This window comes from Papio anubis, chromosome X (genome assembly GCF_008728515.1).
Source record: "Papio anubis isolate 15944 chromosome X, Panubis1.0, whole genome shotgun sequence".
Taxonomy (NCBI): domain Eukaryota; kingdom Metazoa; phylum Chordata; class Mammalia; order Primates; family Cercopithecidae; genus Papio; species Papio anubis.
In genome coordinates, this window is record NC_044996.1 from 67,216,349 (window position 1) to 67,234,648 (window position 18,300).

The following is an 18,300-nucleotide window of genomic DNA, read 5'->3' on the forward strand; positions in this document are numbered from 1 at the left end:
AATTAAAATGAAGGGGTACAATTAGTCCATCTATAAGACCTCTTTCTAGTCTCAAGTTTACGAAAGTAATTCCTTACTCACCAGCTACGATTCTTTCAATGATGACAGATTTTAAATCAAAACGGATGGCATTACAAATGTGAATGTAAAACCTAAGTAAATGTTTGCTGTAAAAGGCAGGAAATCTATTCCTCAAGCTTCTGAGGTTACCACATATAGCAGTCATTCACTCTATACAAGCAGGCAAAATTGTTCCAAATGCATTTAAAGAATCTTTATTTATAGGCTAGTCAGCAAGTAGGCTTTGTTGTGCAACCTAACTAGAAATATGTAATAAATTTACATAAGAGATCAATGTGGCTGGTAACATATCTTTCATATAACTATAAAGGCCACATGTAATTTATGTAATATAGCACAAATGAGGATATGACTGTATCAATAAAACAGAGAAGCTCAGACACACTTTCTCTATGGTAGCAAGTAAGGAAATGAGTTTGATGACATATGACACACAATTTAATTTTTAAATTCTACTATGAAAAAGTCTATAGTCAACTTACACTTTCTCAGTAGAATTTAAGAAAAAAAATCCAGAACGTCACCTTAAGATCAGGAAGAAAAATTAGTTTACGTATAATAAAATCAAATCTTTGTCTTGTGACAAAACTAATAATAATAATTTGAAATGTCATATTTTCAAAAAGCAAATGAAAAAGGCACTGATAATTATTTTAAATCAGTATCTAACTCATTTTTATAAAAGGTATATAGCACTTTTAAAATGGGGTCACAAAAGCAGAAAAAGTATATAAACCAGCATCTACATGAAATTCTGTGTTATTATGTATATCATATATATATTTCACGTTATATATTCACAAATATATAATCATATCACAGATAAATAACATCCTGTAACATCAAATCCCAGAATAAAACAGCTGTTATTGCCTGATTAATATGTATGAAAAAAATTCAAAATGTCTAGTGTATGAGTAAATACTGCAAAGAACATGAAAATGAACGTCAAATGGAAGGGTTGCAAAGATAATGTTTTGTTCATTTAATGACTTTAAAAGAAAGTAAATCTCATATTAAATTCACTTAGGATATAAGATGAATAGAAATAAATATATTAGGTATGTCCTGAAAGATGAACTCTGTGAAAAAAAAATATGGCTTGTTTAGCTTTGAAAAACACAATAAACAAATACATTTCAGTTATTTAACAATCTCAGTAACCTGAACCAAATTAGCTGAGGGGAGGAAAATTTAAGCGGACTTTAGATTTTACAAAACGTAACTCTACTACTTTAAAAACAGATGCAAAAACGAGGCTAACCCAAAGTTGCTTAGAAAAATGCCTACATTACTGGGTAACCATGATTTCCTATCAGTCTATCAATATATCGGCTTAAGTAACATTGATACTAATAACAGTCCTGAGGTAGATACTATCATTATTCCTATTTCACAGATAGGAAAGCTGAGGCACAGAGAAATTAAGTAACTTGCCTAAGGTTAGTCAAGTAGTTAGTAAAAACTGGGATTTGAACCCAGCCTATGTTCTCCACCACTATACGGATTGTGCTAATGAAATGTATCTCCCTTGTTTAGTGAACTATTTATTTGCCTTTCAAGAACCTTTCATATATACTATTCCCATATCTGTAAAGGTAAACTTCAGTGGTATACTTATGGTTTTACAAATTCTAAATCAAACCAAATTTAAGGCAATGTGACATCTATGAAAAGTCATTAAAGAGAATAAAAAGTATAAGTGAACTCTGAGGTAGTTTTATGTCTTAAGCACATTCTTGAGCACACACTTAAGACTACATACAATATAGTATTTGCATAGCACAGGATTAAAAATAAAAAGCGTAAAAAGTGTGACTTGTATAAAGACAAAAGTGGCTGAGAAGTTGAAAACACTGAGAATTATACATTCTACCTTATTACATGATATCTAAAACATTAAGATTTAATGTTTTATATATTATACACCACTGAAAGTGACAATAATTAAATAATATTTAATATAAAGTGCCACAGTATTAGTCAAACCTGATTAGTCGACACTAAAAATTTGCAAATTTCTACCCCGTGCTCAATGGGAAGAAAGTAAAAGCTTGTGCTGATTTAAGAATGGATAAATTTGGGTAGTAGATACTGAAGAGAAGTAAAGATAAAATGAGTATCAGAATTAGTTAACAAGTGAATACTTAATATGTACTTAAAGACAACATAAAACCTTCATAGTTAAGAGTAGAGTACCTGTGACAAATTTATTTATTTATTTATTTTTTTTTTTTTTTGAGACGGAGTCTCGCGCTGTGTCACCCAGGCTGGAGTGCAGTGGCGCGATCTCGGCTCACTGCAAGCTCCGCCTCCCAGGTTCACGCCATTCTCCTGCCTCAGCCTCCGAGTAGCTGGGACTACAGTCGCCCGCCACCACGCCCGGCTAGTTTTTTGTATTTTTAGTAGAGACGGGGTTTCACCATGTTAGCCAGGATGGTCTCGATCTCCTGACCTCGTGATCCACCCGCCTCGGCCTCCCAAAGTGCTGGGATTACAGGCTTGAGCCACCGCGCCCGGCCACCTGTGACAAATTTAAACTTCCTCATCTACTTGGATTTATGTGGGGAAAATAATACCTTTAAAATCAGTAATATTTTTCAAAGAAAAATACATCTTCATATATAGATTGTTATGGCTAATGAATAATGAACATACTCGATTAGACATAAATGAAATCCAGTGTTTAAAACTACAAAAAGGCTTAAATTTTTACTGAAGAATTCCCATAATTTCTCTAAAAGCCATAATTTTGTAATAAGTATGTCTAAGTTAATTTGCTCGTGAATAACATATCTTTAAAATACATTCTTTGTTAAACAACTGAACTCTAAATCATCAAAGTTTACATCATTTACTTTCTATAAATTTCATTTTATAAACTTTGAGGTATGGGTACAAGTCACAAAGTCTCATTGGTCTATATTTTGATTATATTTGATTTATTCAAGTATAACTACTTCAGTTACAGTACTTGCCAATATTTGTCAAATGATTCTTCCGACAGGAAGAACAGTAAGTTTATTTCATGATTTCATTATTACAGCATCAAGTTTTAGGGCAAGGAAGGCACTCGGTTCCACTCATTTAGCAATACTGATTACATGTCTGCCACTTATACAATGGAACCAAAGTTTAAATGTATAGATGTGTTTGTCCACTTATTTTAAGTAACTGTTTGAAGAGAAAATAAGTCACAACAAAATCCATTTAAAGTTAGTGATTTTTTAATATAAAATTTACATTTAAAATTTATTCTTCTTAAACACTATTTTATTGTTTGATTTCTACAAAACCATGATCAAATGGATGATCGCAAACATTTCAACAACATAATTATTACAAATATGAGAATTCCACCACATAGCTAATGTAAACATATATAAATAACACCATTCAGATAGAATGGTAAAAAGTCTTCCACCAAGAATTCTAATTGAAACAAATTCTTTTGAATATACATTTCTTTCCAATTGAGTAATGTCAAATTCCACACATCCTTCCCCCTGAAAAGTGAGATGATATGGCACAAATAAGCATATTTAGCATTTTCAGTTTTTGAAGCTTGACCTGGAAAATAATGAAATTATGTTTCTAAATTATTCTGTAAAGAAACAATTATGTGAATTTTAAAACATGTTCCATTGTGCTCAGGAGATGCTTTATTCAAAAGGTATAGGAAAGTCAAAACCCTTAAAAGAGATTTGAAAGTAAAAGTAGTTAGGAAAGAGAAATGACTGTGTAACATTCTAAACTAAATAATTTGTTCATAGTTGGGGAGCTTAAAAAGAGAAAAATAAATGAGTTACAAACAGGTTTGGATACATAAAATAAACACAGGGTATATTTGCTTCTTTTCTTTTTTTCTGACTTGAAACAGAAAGAAACCAATAGAAAAGAAAAAGGTGGTTTAATCTTCTATGAGATTATAAGGCTAGTTGTTTCAGAAGACAGACTGAGAACAGAACAACTTGCAACTATCTGTGATGTCAATGACTCTCAATTAGGGCAGCAGGAGGAAAATACACCATTAAAGACCTTTAACGTCCAAGTTACAAATTGTTCTTGAATGTCTATGAACAGGCAAAAAGCATTAAAAAAGAAGGAGGAAAAAAAGAATCTAAGCTTTAATAAGAGCAAGTGAATGATAAAAATATCAGTTTCTATCTCAGTGTATTTCTTAAGTCTCGTTATATATTACACATTAAACATTAACTCTATTATAGCACTACTCCAGTAATGAATGTTATTGTAAAAAGAATGCATAAAAGATTTTTAAATGAACATTAACTTCTCTTTTTATTGGAAACAAGGCATAGTATAAATAATAAATTGAAACTTAACTCTCTCAGCCAACCTTCCTGGTGTAAGCCTTACTATTAAGACTAAAAAACCAAACCCAGTCCCTTTGTCTAGTTTTGTACTGATAAACTGATTAAGCTATGGTGATATGGTTCAGCTGTGTCCCCACCCAAATCTCATCTTGAATTCCCACATGTTGTGGGAGGGAACCAGTGGGAGGTAACTGAATCATGGAGACAGCTCTTTCCTATGCTGTTCTCGTGATAGTGAATAAGTCTCAAGAGATCTGATGGTTTTATAAGGGGGAGTTTTCCTGCACAAGCTCTCTCTCTTTGCCTGCTGCCATCCATGTAACACGTGACTTGCCCTTCCTTGACTCCCGCCATGACTGTGAGGTTTCCCCAGCCACGTGGAACTGTAAGTCCATTATAAACCCCTTTCTTTGGTAAATGGCCCGGTTTCTGGTATCTTTATCAGCAGCACAAAAATGAACTCATACAGTAAACTGGTACCATTAGAGTGAGGCGCTACTGAGAATATACCTGAACATGTGGAAGTGACTTTGGAACTGGGTAACAGGGAGACGTTGAAACAGTTTGGTGGGTTTAGAAGAAGACAGGAAAATGTGGGAAAGTTTGGAACTCCATAGATAGTTGTTTAATGGCTTTGACCAAAACACTGATAATTATATGGACAATGAAATCCAGGCTGAGGTGGTCTCAGACGGAGCTGAGGAACTTGTTGGGAACTGGAGTAAAGGTGACTCTTGTTATGTTTTAGCAGAGACTGGCAGCATTTTGCTCCTGCTCTACAGATCTGTGGAACTCTGAACTTAAGGGAGATGATTTAGGGTGTCTGGTGGAAGAAATTTCTAAGCAGTGAAGCATTCAAGAGGTGACTTGGGTGCTGTTAAAGGCATCCAGTTTTGAAAGGGAAACAGTGCATAAAAGTTTGGAAAATTTGCAGCCTGACAATGAGATTGAAAAGAAAAACCTATTTCCTGAGAAAAAATTCAAGCTGGTTGTAGAAATTGGTATATGTAATGAGGAGTCAAATGTTAATCACCAAGACAATGGTGAAAATGTCTCTAGGCCATGTCAGAGACCTTGGCGGCAGCCCCTCCCATCACATGCCTGGAGGCCTAAGAGGAAAAAAATGGCTTCATGGGCCAGGTCCAGGGCCCCCCCTGCTGTGTGAAGTCTAAGGATGTGGTGCCCTGCATCCCAGCTGCTCTAGTCATGGCTAAAAGGGGCCGAAGTACAGCTCCTAACTCATAACTTTATGAGTTATTAAATGCAAGTTTAAACACAGTATTTCAATTTTCAAATTGGCAAAGGAGTTTTGATAAGATAACACTCAGTGCTCTTGAAGCTTTGAAGAAAACAGACATGTTTGTTTACAAACTGCCATTGGATGTGTAAGTCGGTATAACTTTGGGGGCACTTTGAGACTTCCACATCCAGAAAGAATAAAGGAGATTATCCTGGTTTTTCCTGAGTACAGCTAAAAATCTTGGACATAATATATAAAACCAACATAGCAAGACTCTGAAAACTGGAACGAAGAAAGCAGACCGGTTAGAGAACTTGAGACCAAAAGAGCAAAATGGCAGAGTCCCCTGGGTTTTCTTTTGTATCATATATCTCCAAGTGAGAGCCACAGAAACTGACAACTGGAAACACCAATGGACTCAGATTTTAAAAGCCCCAACAAAAACCTACACTCTCTAGCAAAAGACCAGGAAAGAGTATCTTAGCAAGATAGAAAACTTTGGGACAATAATTCCTCTACTCCTGCCAAGCACCACTGAAAAAACTGAGGTCTCACTTCAGTTTAAATGGCATAACCAAAATAACTGAAAATGCTATCACAGACATGCAAAAACATTTTCGTACTACATTTATTAAAAAACATATTATAAAACAGTACATAAAACAATACTGCATTTTATGAAAATACATGTGCATGCCCATACAAAGAAAAAAGGACAAAGAATCATACACCAAGGGTATTTATCATTACTTCGTAGAGGAATTATAGTAACTTTTCTTTTTTGTATCTTCCAAATTATCAACAGTGAACATGAATTATTAGACTGGGGATATTAAAATATGACAAATGGAAAAATAATTTACAAAACAATTTATGAAGGCTATTTACAATTTATGACCAAGTCCCCAAAAGCAATTGCAACAAAAACAAAAATTGACAAATGGGACCTAATTAAACTAAAAAGCGTGTACACAACAAAAGAAACTATCAAAAGAGTAAACAAATAAACTATAGAATGAGAGAGAATATTCAAAAACTATGCATCCAACAAACAACTTATATCCAAAATCTATAAAAAACTTAAATCAACAAGAATAAAACCATCCCATTAAAAAGTACGCAACGGATTTGAACAGACGCTTCTCAAAAGAAGAGATATAAGTGGCCAACAAACATATGAAAAAATGTTCAACATCACTAATCAGAGAAATGCAAATCAAACTACAAACAGACACCATCTCACCCTAGTCAGAATGGCTATTATTAATAATTCAAAAAATACCAGATGCTGTCCAGGCTGCAGAGAAAAGGGAATGCTTATACACTGTTGGCAGGAATGTGAATTAGTTCAGCCACTGTGGAAAGCAGTTTGGAGATTTCTCTAAAAACTTAGAACAGAGCTACCATTCAACCAAGCAATCCCATTGCTGGGTATATAACCAAAAGAAAATAAATCATTGCACAAAGAAAAAAAAATGCACTCCCATGTTCATCACAGCACTATTCACGAGCAAAGACATGGAACCTAGCTGCCAATCAACAGTGGACTGGATTAAAAAAATGCGGTACATATACAGCATGGGATACTATGCAGTCATAAAAAACAAACAAAATCATGTCATTTGCAGCAACATGGATGCAGCTGCAGCTGGAGGCCATTATCCTAAGTGAATTAACACAGAAATAGAAATCCAAATATTACATGAAATCACTTATAAGTGGGAGCTAAATCTGGGGTACACATGGACATAAAGATGGGAACAACAGACACTGAAGACTCCAAAAGGAGGAAGGGAGGGAAGAAATGGCTGAAAAACTTCCTATTGGGTACTATGTTCACTATCTGAGTGACAGGATAAACAGAAGACCAACCCTCAGCATCATGCGATATACCCTTGTAATAAATCTGTGCATATACTCCGTGAATCTAAACTAAAAATGGAAATTTGAAAAAGTATATTCACAAACATAAAATAAATACAAATTACAAAAATCATAACAGGTGCAGTTTTATTTTATATCTAAGAAGCTAACACAGATAAAAAGACATGAAAAATAGTTAAAGTAATAATAGAAAATAACAACCGTCATGGTTAAGATTTTCCTGTAGCACAAATCACTATATGATATGGTTTAGCTGTGTCCACAGCCAAATCTCAACTTGAATTGTATCTCCCAGAATTCCCACGTGTTGTGGGAAGGACACAGTGGAAGGTAACTGAATCAGGGGGGCTGGTCTTTCCCATGCTATTCTCATGATAGTGAGTAAGTCTCATGAGATCTGATGGGTTTATTAGGGGTTTCTGCTTTTGCTTCTTCCTCATTTTTCTCTTGCTGCTGCCATGTAAGAAGTGCCTTTTGCCTCCTGCCATGATTCTGAAGCATCCTCAGCCTATGGAACTGTAAGTCGAATTAAACCTCTTTCTTCCCAGTTTCAGGTATGTCTTTATCAGCAGCATGAAAACAGACTAACACAGTAAATTGGTCCCAGTAGAGTGGGGCATTGTTGAAAAGATAACCGAAAATGTAAAAGTGACTTTGGAACTGGTTAACAGGCAGAGGATGGAATGATTTGGAGGGCTCAGAAGAAGACAAGAAAATGTGGGAAAGTTTGGAACCTCCTAGAGACCTGTTGAATGGCATTGATAAAAATGCTGATAGTGATATGAACAATAAGGTCCAGGCTGAGGTGGTCTCAGATGGAGCTGAGGAACTTGTTGGGAACTGGAGTAAAGGTGATTCTTGTTATGTTTTAGCAAAGAGACTGGTGGCACTTTGGCCCTACCCTAGAGATTTGTGGAACTTTGAACTTGAGAGAGATTATTTAAGGTATCTGGTGGAAGAAATTTCTAAGCAGCAAAGCATTCAAAAGGTGACTTGGGTGCTGTTAAAAGCATTCCATTTTAAAAGGGAAACAGAGCATAAACGTTCACAAAATTTGCAGCTTGACGATGCAGTAGAAAAGAAAAACACATTTTTCGAAGAGAAAATTCAAGCCTGTTGCAGAAATTTGCATAAGTAGCAAGGAACCTAATGTTAATCACCAAGACCATGAGGAAAATGTCTCCAGGCCACGTCAGAGACCTTCACTGCAGTCTCTCTCATCATAGGCCTAGAGGCCCAGGAGGAAAAAGTGGTTTCATGGGCCGCCCCCGCATATTGTGTGCAGCCTAGGAACTTGGTGTCCTGTGTCCCAGTCACTCCAGCAGTGGCTGAAAGGGCCCAACGTAGAGCTCAGGCTGTGGCTTCAGAGGGTGCAAGCCCCAAGCCTTGGCAACTTCCATGTGGTGTTGACCCTGTGGTGCATAGAAGTCAAGAACTGGGGTTTGGGAACCTCTACCTCGATTTCAGAAGATGTATGGAAATGCCTGGATGCCCAGGCAAAAGGCTGCTGGAGGGGTGGGGCCCCCATGGAGAACCTCTGTTAAGGCACTGTGGAAGGGAAATGTAGGGTTGGAGCCCCCATACAGAGTCTCTATTCTGGCACTGCCTAGTGGAACTGTGAGAAGAGGGCCACTGTCCTCCAGATCCCAGAATGATGACAGATCCACCAACTGGTTGCATCAGGAAAAGTTGCAGACACTCAACACCAGCCTGTGAAAGCAGCCAGGAGGCAGGCTATACCCTGCAAAGCCACAGGGGCAGAGCTGCCTAAGACCAGGGAACCTTCCTCTTGCATCAGTGTGACCTGGATGTGAGAGACCTGGAGTCAAAGGAGATCATTTTGGAGCTTTAAAATGTGACTGCCCCGCTGGATTTTGGACTTGCATGGGGCCTGTAAACCCTTTGTTTTGGCCAATTTCTCCTATTTGGAATGGCTGTATTTACCCAATACCTAGACCTCCATTGTATCTAGGAAGTTAACTAACTTGCTTTTGATTTTACAGGCTCATTGGCAGATAGGACTTGCCTTGTTTCAGATGAGACTTTGGACTGTGGACTTTTGGGTTAATGCTGAAATAAGACTTTGGGGGACTCTTGGGAAGGCATGATTGCTTTTGAAATATGAGGACATGAGATTCGGAGGGGCCGGAGGTGGAATGATATGGTTTGGCTGTGTCCCCACTGAAATCTCAACTTGAATTGTATCTACCAGAATTCCCACGTCTTGTGGGAGGGACCCGGGGGGAGGTAACTAAATCATGGGGGCTAGTCTTTCTCGTGCTATTCTCATGAGAGTGAATAAGTCTTACGAGATCTGATGGGTTTATCAGGGGTTTCCGCTTTTGTTTTTTCCTCATTTTTTTCTTGCCACCGCCATGTTAAGAAGTGCCTTTCACCTCCTGCCATGATTCTGAGACCTCCCTAGCCATGTGGAACTGTGATTCCAATTAAACCTCTTTTCCTTCCGAATTTCGGGTATGTCTTTATTAACAGCATGAAAACCGACTAATACACTATAAAAGGAGAAATGGTCCTCTGAGCTACTTTTCCAAAGGAAGTTTAGGATTATAGCAATGTTGAAAAGTTTTCTTAACCCTCTCTGCTGGCATCAGACTTTCCATTTTTAAGTAGTAGCTCCACATTTCCCCACTGAAATTTTCCTTGTGACCACGCAAAACCATATTAATTTTTTTTGCTTCTCAGAATTCACGTAACAATCTGAGCAACACGTTTACAGGATCAAAAACTATTTTTCTAGTTAATGATATTATGTCTCCCTCCTATGAATCCCCAGAGTACACTGTTTGTTGGTACCTCTCATATTTTGCGTCTTCCAGCTACTTTTGTGCTTGTTTTATCTGTGCAACTAGACTGTGAATCCCCTATGGTCAGGGGTTATCTTACTCATCTTTACGTACAATGAAATGCCTAGCACAATATGTCGTACTCAGTTAATAAATAAATTGTCTTGTTCCATTAGGTGAGCAGTAAGAACAATTACGAACATTTCAAATCAGGCATCTCACCTTCTGCTTCTAATACTTATAGTACATAGCTTAGGTCTAGGCACAGTGATGTATAATGTATACTTATTGACTCCTATTTACTGAAATATCAAGAAATATGTTGTAGAATGCATGATATCTAATGCTGCTGGAAACAAAAATTTTGAAACATATAAGTGAAAGAGCAGGTAAAGTAGTCCTTAACTTTAGTCTCATAAAAAAACAAAATAAATGGAAAATTTATACATGAAAAAAGTTCAGTAATTGGATTTAGAATTTAGAATTCAAGGTGCTATGGTTTGTATATTTGTGTCTCCCCACAATTCATATGTTGACATATGCAATGCAAAAGTATTACCTCTTAATACCTCAAGTAGGCCCACAATGCAAAAGTATTAAAAGGTAGGGCCTTTGGAAGATGGTTAGGTCACAAGAGCTCTGCCCTCATAAATGAGATTAGTGTTCTTACAAAAGGCTTCAAGGAAGCTTTTTTACTCCCTTGCCCATATGAGGACACACAGAAGGTGCCACTTAGGAACAGGTCCTCATCAGACACTGAATCGGCTGGCACCTTGATTTTGGACTTTCCAGCCTCTACAATTGTGAGCAGTAAATTTCTATTGTTTATAAGTTACCCAGTCTAATGTATTTTTTCATAGCAGCTCACATGGACTAAGACAGAAAGTAAAGAAAAAACAATTAGCAGTAAAAAAAAAAAAAAATGTTACGCAACCAGGTTTCCAATAAGCTAAATCAAAGTTAGAATTGAAAGTCATAAAATTCCTTCACTGGAGAACTAAAACATTAAGCCTGTGAAGATTTAGCCACTGAAATGTTTACAGGTAAGGGGATGGTATGAAATGACTTACTCTATAACCATATTTTGTATAAACAAAAACTGTGAATAATAAAAAAGCGAGAAAATCTCTGTAAATAGCACCTTCACAACTGTAATAGCTGCTCCCTTTACCCCCTAAACAAACACAAAATACAAATAACCACTCCACTATGCTTACAGGTGCCCTTCATGCATGTCATCGTTGAAGAACATAACTCAATGACCCGAACAGCAAACGTTCCTGGTTCCTCTGCTGGCACTGTCAAAATGGAAATCTAAAAAGCAAAAATAAAGTATCAGACACAGCTGTTAGATCTCATTTTCATTCTTCTAACATTAAAATGCTATTAACTTCTAAACTGAGTATCTTTTTCAAACATCTCTTGATGTCTGAAAAAAATATGGCTTGTACGGATTTAATTTTGGAACAGAATTTGAAACATATTTATGTATCTTTTCATAATTCTCATAGATAACAACTATTTTAAATACATTTAATATTTATTTAATCCTTACTTACTATAGGTTTCTTACTATAAACTTACTATAGGTTGAGTAACCATTATCTAAATTCCAAAATACTCCAAAATCCAAAATTTACTGCCAACATGATGCTCTAAGGAAATGTTCATTGGAGCATGTTGCTCATTGGAGCATGTTGGATTTCAGATTTTCAAATTAGGGACATTCAACTGGCACACTCCAAAATCTGAAAACATCTGAAATCCCAAACACTTCTGGTTTCAAGCATTTCAGATAAGGGATATTCAATTTGTATTTTCAAAGGATACAATTAGGACTTCTTAGTTCTGAAATATGTGTACTTTGCTGTTTGAAATTAGACCATATTAAATCAATCTTGATTACTCATAATGGCTAAAAACAGCAACTAGCACTAATAATTAAAGATGTTACCCATTCCAATCATATTGAAGCAAGCAAACTAAATATATATCAAAACATTTGAAAACAAATAATTTTTAAACACTCCATTAATAAAAGTAGAAATTCAGAATCAAAAGTAAAATGTAAAATTATTAAGTACTATTTATTGATATGTAGTATACTATCCTAGGCATTAATGATATGCTAGATGGCTTTATATCTTTATATTTAAAAACTTTAAATGATCTTCAGGTCAATGTCTCTTTTTTTGAGATGGAGTCTCTCAACTCTGCTGTCAGGCTGGTGTGTACAGTGGTGCAATCTTGGCTCACTGCAACCCCCGCCTCCTGGATTCAAATGATTCTCGTGCCTCAGCCTCCCAAGTAGCTAGGATTACAGGCATGCATTACCACACCTGGCTATATATATATATATATATATATATATATATATATATATTTTTTTTTTTTTTTTTGTATTTTTGGCAGATGGGGTTTTCTTACCCATGTTGGCCAGGCCGATTCCCAAACTCACACCTCAAGCAATCCAGCTACCTTGGCTTCCCAAAGTACTGGGATTATAGACATGAGCCACTGCGCCCGGCCCAGGTCAATGTTTCTTTGTAGATCCTAAAGTTTCAATACTAATCCTCAATCTAATCTTCAATCTCAGGAAATTTTATCCTCTCACATAGAAAATACTTATCAAAAGGGAAAAGTGCATTTGCACTTTGCCCTATAAGTGCTATGCTACATTTTGACTGAGAATGTCACAGTGATGGCCCAAAGAGGAAACACCTAAAACAAATTTTACAATAGAAATTATTTTGATAACCATGACTATCCTACTTTTATGTACATTTCTGGCCTCAAAATGTCTCAAAAACTTATTTCTCCATGTTCCTCTCAACTCCCTTTGTTCATGATAGGAAATGCACTTTGGCATTAAAGAGATAGTAGCCACTAAGACATTGAATGTTGAACAACAGTTAAATGAGTATAACTAAAAACATGACCATAATTGGAAAAGTATCTTAATGAGTGCAATAACATGTAAGGACTTCTTTTGATTTCTACAACTATCACTTTTTTTTTTTTTAACTGAGATGCGATTAGTAACCTCCTACTACAGTACCTCCGTCACCTGAACTCTGAGAAGTTAACTGTCTTAAACCTCATAGAGATGATAAAAACCATCAAAAAAGAACTCCCTCAACCCTCTAATACCATAAAATTTACCTGGACTCACACCTATTCTTCCCTCTAAGTCTCATCATTCTATCTATACTGTACAATTCAAAAAAAAAAAAGAAAAGGGGGGGCGGAGAAGATGAAGGAAGAAAACTCTCTACAGGAAACAAAGAAAGACAAGCAGGACACACACTTTAGACTGATCACTCTGAAGGATATGTAGAAGGCAGATTTGAAGTAGACAAGATGAGAGAAGGATGACCAATTACGAGTCAGAGATGATGAGTCCCGTAACTGGAACAGTGAGAAAAGGCAGATCAAAGCAACTTTTAGAAAGTACATTGAAGGACGTGAAGTTGATGAGATGTCAGAGAGGGAAGGAAGAAGTTGCCATTGAAAGGATGTCAGAACTATTCCCAGAAGTAGGGAACACTGGATGAGGAGCAATTTGCAGAGGGAAGATGGTGAGTTAAGTTTTGAGTGTGTTCCATTTGACAGACGTCCAGCAGGAAGCTTGTGGGCCAGACACTCCTGGGAGATATAGAAGTGTCTGTCACCAAGATTTATGCAGAATTGATATCATGAGACTACACAGAGTCATCTAGTGAGTATGCCCACAGCAAGACAAACTGTGGGCTGAGAGAAAAACACTGAGGAGCCCTGATATTTAAGGACTGGGTAAAGGAACAAGGGCCCACTAACGAAGTAGAGAGGAAACAGAGTCATGAGGGGAACCACAAGAGCAGAGTTTCATGGAAGCCAAGAGTACAGACTTTCAAGAGAAATGGAATAATAACATTGCCAAAAGTCCCAGTAGACAAGAACCAAAAAATATCCCCTAGCTCTGACTTCTGTGAAGTTATTAATGAATTTAGCAAGAAAAAAAATGTGGCAGAAATATGAGGATAGAAACCAGGTTGCAGTGTCATAGAAATGAATGGGAGGTAAGGAACTGGTGGCAGCAAGTATAGACACTGTCTTGAAAATGTTGATAAGAGGGAAGATAGCTAGAGATGGGGACAGAATCAAGGGAGTGGTTCCTTTTTTATTTTTAGAACAAAAAATGCTAGTGTGTGTGTGTGTATATATATATTAGCATATATGAAATAGAAAATGCTTGCTTGTGTATGTGTGTGTGTGTGTGTATGTGTGTGTATGTCTGTTTAAAAACAAAATGGTGCCAGCAACAGTGAGGAGACGCTGAAGATACAGGAGAGAGAGCAGGCAATAAAGGGTGGGGTGTGTGTGGGTGTGTGTGTGTGTGTGTGTGTGTCAAGGGCACTTGTCAAAGGGGCTGGCTTTGAACAAGGAGGGGAGCCTCCTGATTCATTCGTGAGTTAAAGTACACACGTGGTGGTGGGACAGGAAGTCAAAGACTACTGTGCGTGGTGGATAGCCTCACTATTTTCAGTGAAGCAAGGTCGGGGGAGGGGCAGTGGGCTGAGAGGAGCAAGGGATAAGCAGGCTGGGTAAAATCATGAAGACCTGCATTAGGCACTGAGGGAAAAGGGAAAGGGAGATGTCAGGCCAGTGGAAGAACTGACTGGTGATGTGTGCTGAAGGTCCAGCTGAATAACGCTGGCACCCTTGCATCTGTGGCATGGTTAGTCTGTCTGGTTGTATGGTCTTCTTAAGCAGCCATCAGTGATCCAGGTGAAGATTATAGCCTGACTCAGGGATGGGATCTTCCTCTGTGGGTGTAGTGGAAGGACATGACAACATGGGTACTGGGAGTGTCAGACAAAGAGCAATTCAGAAGATTTACTATGGGGTCTAGCATAGGGAAAAGGAAAAGGGCAGAAGGGAGATAAACTGAAAAGAAACAGAGGGAATGAAGAATTGTACATCTCTTAACAGACTAGGGGGTGGCGGGAGGTAAGAGAATGAAAGAGCTGGAAGGCTAGGGGCAGATTAATGCCACTATAGATCCATGACCTTCAGACTCAACTGGGCCATTAATATTGCTCAGCAATTTGACCATGAGACAGTACACTCTCCGACTCCTTATGATGATTATTTTACATCTTTCCTTGAGCTTCTACCTATCCACATTTGCACACCCCACTCTCAAAAGATGACCTCACTTTGTGTATAATTTAAAGAATAAATGTAACCCATAAGATGGGAATTCCCAAATCTACAAATGTATTAACCCTCTGGTTTCAACGTGTCTCCCATTCCATCCAAGGGCAACATTTCTGCCTGTTCTCTGAATTTTAGCCTCCCCAGCCTTTGCCTGGACCTTGATCCATCAATTATCCTCCTTCTTACTTTGGTATCTTCAACCTCTCCCTCTCTACTGGCTTCATCCCATCAGCTGAAATATATACACTAATCTTTTAAAGTAAAGAAACACCCTCTTCATCTCCACGTCCCTCTTCAAAGACCAGTTCCTCTCTCTTACTCTCTTCACAGCTTAGCTTCCTCCAAGAGTTATCTCTATTTGCTCTCTTCACTCTTCTGCCTCCCTGGCACTCTTTGATCCACTCACAAACCTCATAGCTTACTGGGAGATACAGATAATAAACCAGTAATTGTAGGAGAGTGGAGTAAGTAATATAATAGCTGCTGTACTATTTCTTCTACATGCCCATGCTCACACTTGTCACACTGAATTAGAGTTAATACTTATCAGTATCCGTATTCTCCAGACTGTAAGCTATTTGAGAGCAGAGATGCTATCATAGTGACCACTGTCTCCTTAGAACGCAGCAACACTGGCTGGAAGGTAAAAGGCACTCATTGTTTGCTGAATGGCTTAATGAAAATATTTATACTTACACATGTAACAAGTATATTTGGGGGACTTTTTTGTATATAATGTTCATTTATTACCAATAAAAATTGGGACAAATGAATTGACTTTATCCACTTACACACTTTTTTCATATCAGAAGAAGCTTTCAACTTAAGGAACTATAGAAGCCTACTTTTAGCAGTGGCATACAGAACCAACAATCACACCTACTGAGTAAGGTGATTTTATCAGTAACTATAAAATATGGTCAGAAGGAGAACTGGGTACCCTGGAATTTAAGAGGTCTGACTGAGGAAAAATTAGAGGCATAATGCCATTCCTCTATGGAACTGGGGGTAAGGAGAAAGAAGAGAGTACCGAAATGAATAATGGTAGTAAGGAAACACCATAACTGGGGATATGTGTGGAAATTCATTCACACCAGGCCTAACAGCGGACTTAAATCATTGCCATAGGGTTGGCTACTGTCTTTTCCTCCCAGATTTTCAAATGTATTATCTGGGGATTCTCTTTTTCTTCCCATAACAATGTATTTTCAACTTCCCAGAAATAATTGTCAAAATCTAGTATTTAGTCTGATTTTCCTAAAATAAATCTATTATATAAGATGCAACTATTTGTTCCATTGGATGGAAATCCTTAAGAAACCAACGCCATTACATTATTGCCATCGTGTATTTTTTAAAAACACATTTAAAAAATACTACGAGTATCCCTAATCCAAAAATCTGAAATCCAAAGTGTTCTAAAACCCCCCAAAAAAACCCTAAAATCCAAGCACTTCTGACCCCAAGCATTTAGGAGAAGGGATATTCAAACTTTAGTACATATAGCTTAATACACTGTATTTTGCCAATATTGATTTATACATATTACTACGTAGATTAAATTAGTAACAATGTTATTAGAAAGCACAGGACTCAATGAGGTATCATCTCACACCTTTCAGGATGGCTATTATCAACAAGACAAGAGACAACAAGTGTTGACGAGGATGTAGAAAAAAGCAGACCCTTGTATGCTGTTGGTTGGAATGCAAATCTATACAAACATTATGGAAAACAGTATGGAGGTTCCACAAAAAAATTAAAAATAGAATTATCCTATGATCCACCAATCCAGCTTCTGGGTATACATCCATCAGTATCTCAAAGAAATGTCTGCACTCCCATGTTCAATGCAGCAGTATTCGTTGCAGCCAAGATTTGGAAACAACCTAAGTGTCCATCAATGGAAGAATGGGTTTTTTAAAAATGGGGTGTGTGTACGTGTAAACAATGGAATATTATTCAATCTTTAAAGAAGAAAGCCCTACCATTTGCAAGAACATAGATGAACCTGGAGGATATTATGCTAAGTGAAATGAGCCAGACACAAAAAGGAAAATACTGCATTATTGCATTTATATGTGAAATACAAAAAACTTCAAAGTCATAGAAGCAGAGAATAAAACGGTGCTTGCCAGGAGTTAGGCAAAATGGGGAGTCGTTGGTCAAAGGGTACAAACTTTCAGTTACACAAAAAGAATAACTTTTAGAGATCTAATGTACAGCACAAGACTACAGTTAATAATATGGTATTGTATATTTAAAATTTGCTGAAAGTAGATCTTAAGTGTTCTCACCACAAGAAAGGTAACTATGTAAAGAGATATGTTAATTAGCTTGACTGCAGTGATTAGTTCACCATGTATATATATACCGAAACATCTTCATATATACAACTTTTATTAAAAATATATAGGACTGAATTTACCTGTTGATCTGAATCTGTTTTTAGGACAGATCTATCTGTAATCAGCACTGCCCTGGAGATCTGCCTGTAATGCATAAAACAGTGAAGCAGTAATTCTGATTCCATGGATAAGTTCCGTTTATAGTTATACAACCACCAGAAGGCACGTTTCAAAGATTTAAGTCAGGATAAAAGTGTCACCTCCCCAAACCAAGTCAAGTTCCGCTTTAATCTTTTCTTGGCTCATGAAAGAAGAATGCCTGACCTACAGACAAACCCCAGCTGAAGTAAAGGAGTTGAAATTATGCTAGGCTCCCCTAATACCAGACCCTGTGAGTCAAGTAAGATATT

General features: G+C 37.1%; 1 protein-coding gene across 8 annotated transcripts in view; it reads right to left on the reverse strand.

The window, feature by feature from the left end:
• CHM (CHM Rab escort protein) overlaps positions 1–18,300 on the reverse strand; it is a 193,641-nt gene that overhangs the window by 29,858 nt on the left and 145,483 nt on the right. For all 8 annotated transcript variants that reach the window (XM_017953980.3, XM_021932889.2, XM_021932894.2 and 5 more), the window contains 2 exons: positions 17,971–18,034; positions 11,561–11,657 (listed from right to left, as the gene is read on the reverse strand). In XM_017953980.3, coding sequence (XP_017809469.1) covers positions 11,561–11,657; positions 17,971–18,034 — 161 coding nt within the window. The remainder of the gene's footprint in view (positions 1–11,560; positions 11,658–17,970; positions 18,035–18,300) is intronic.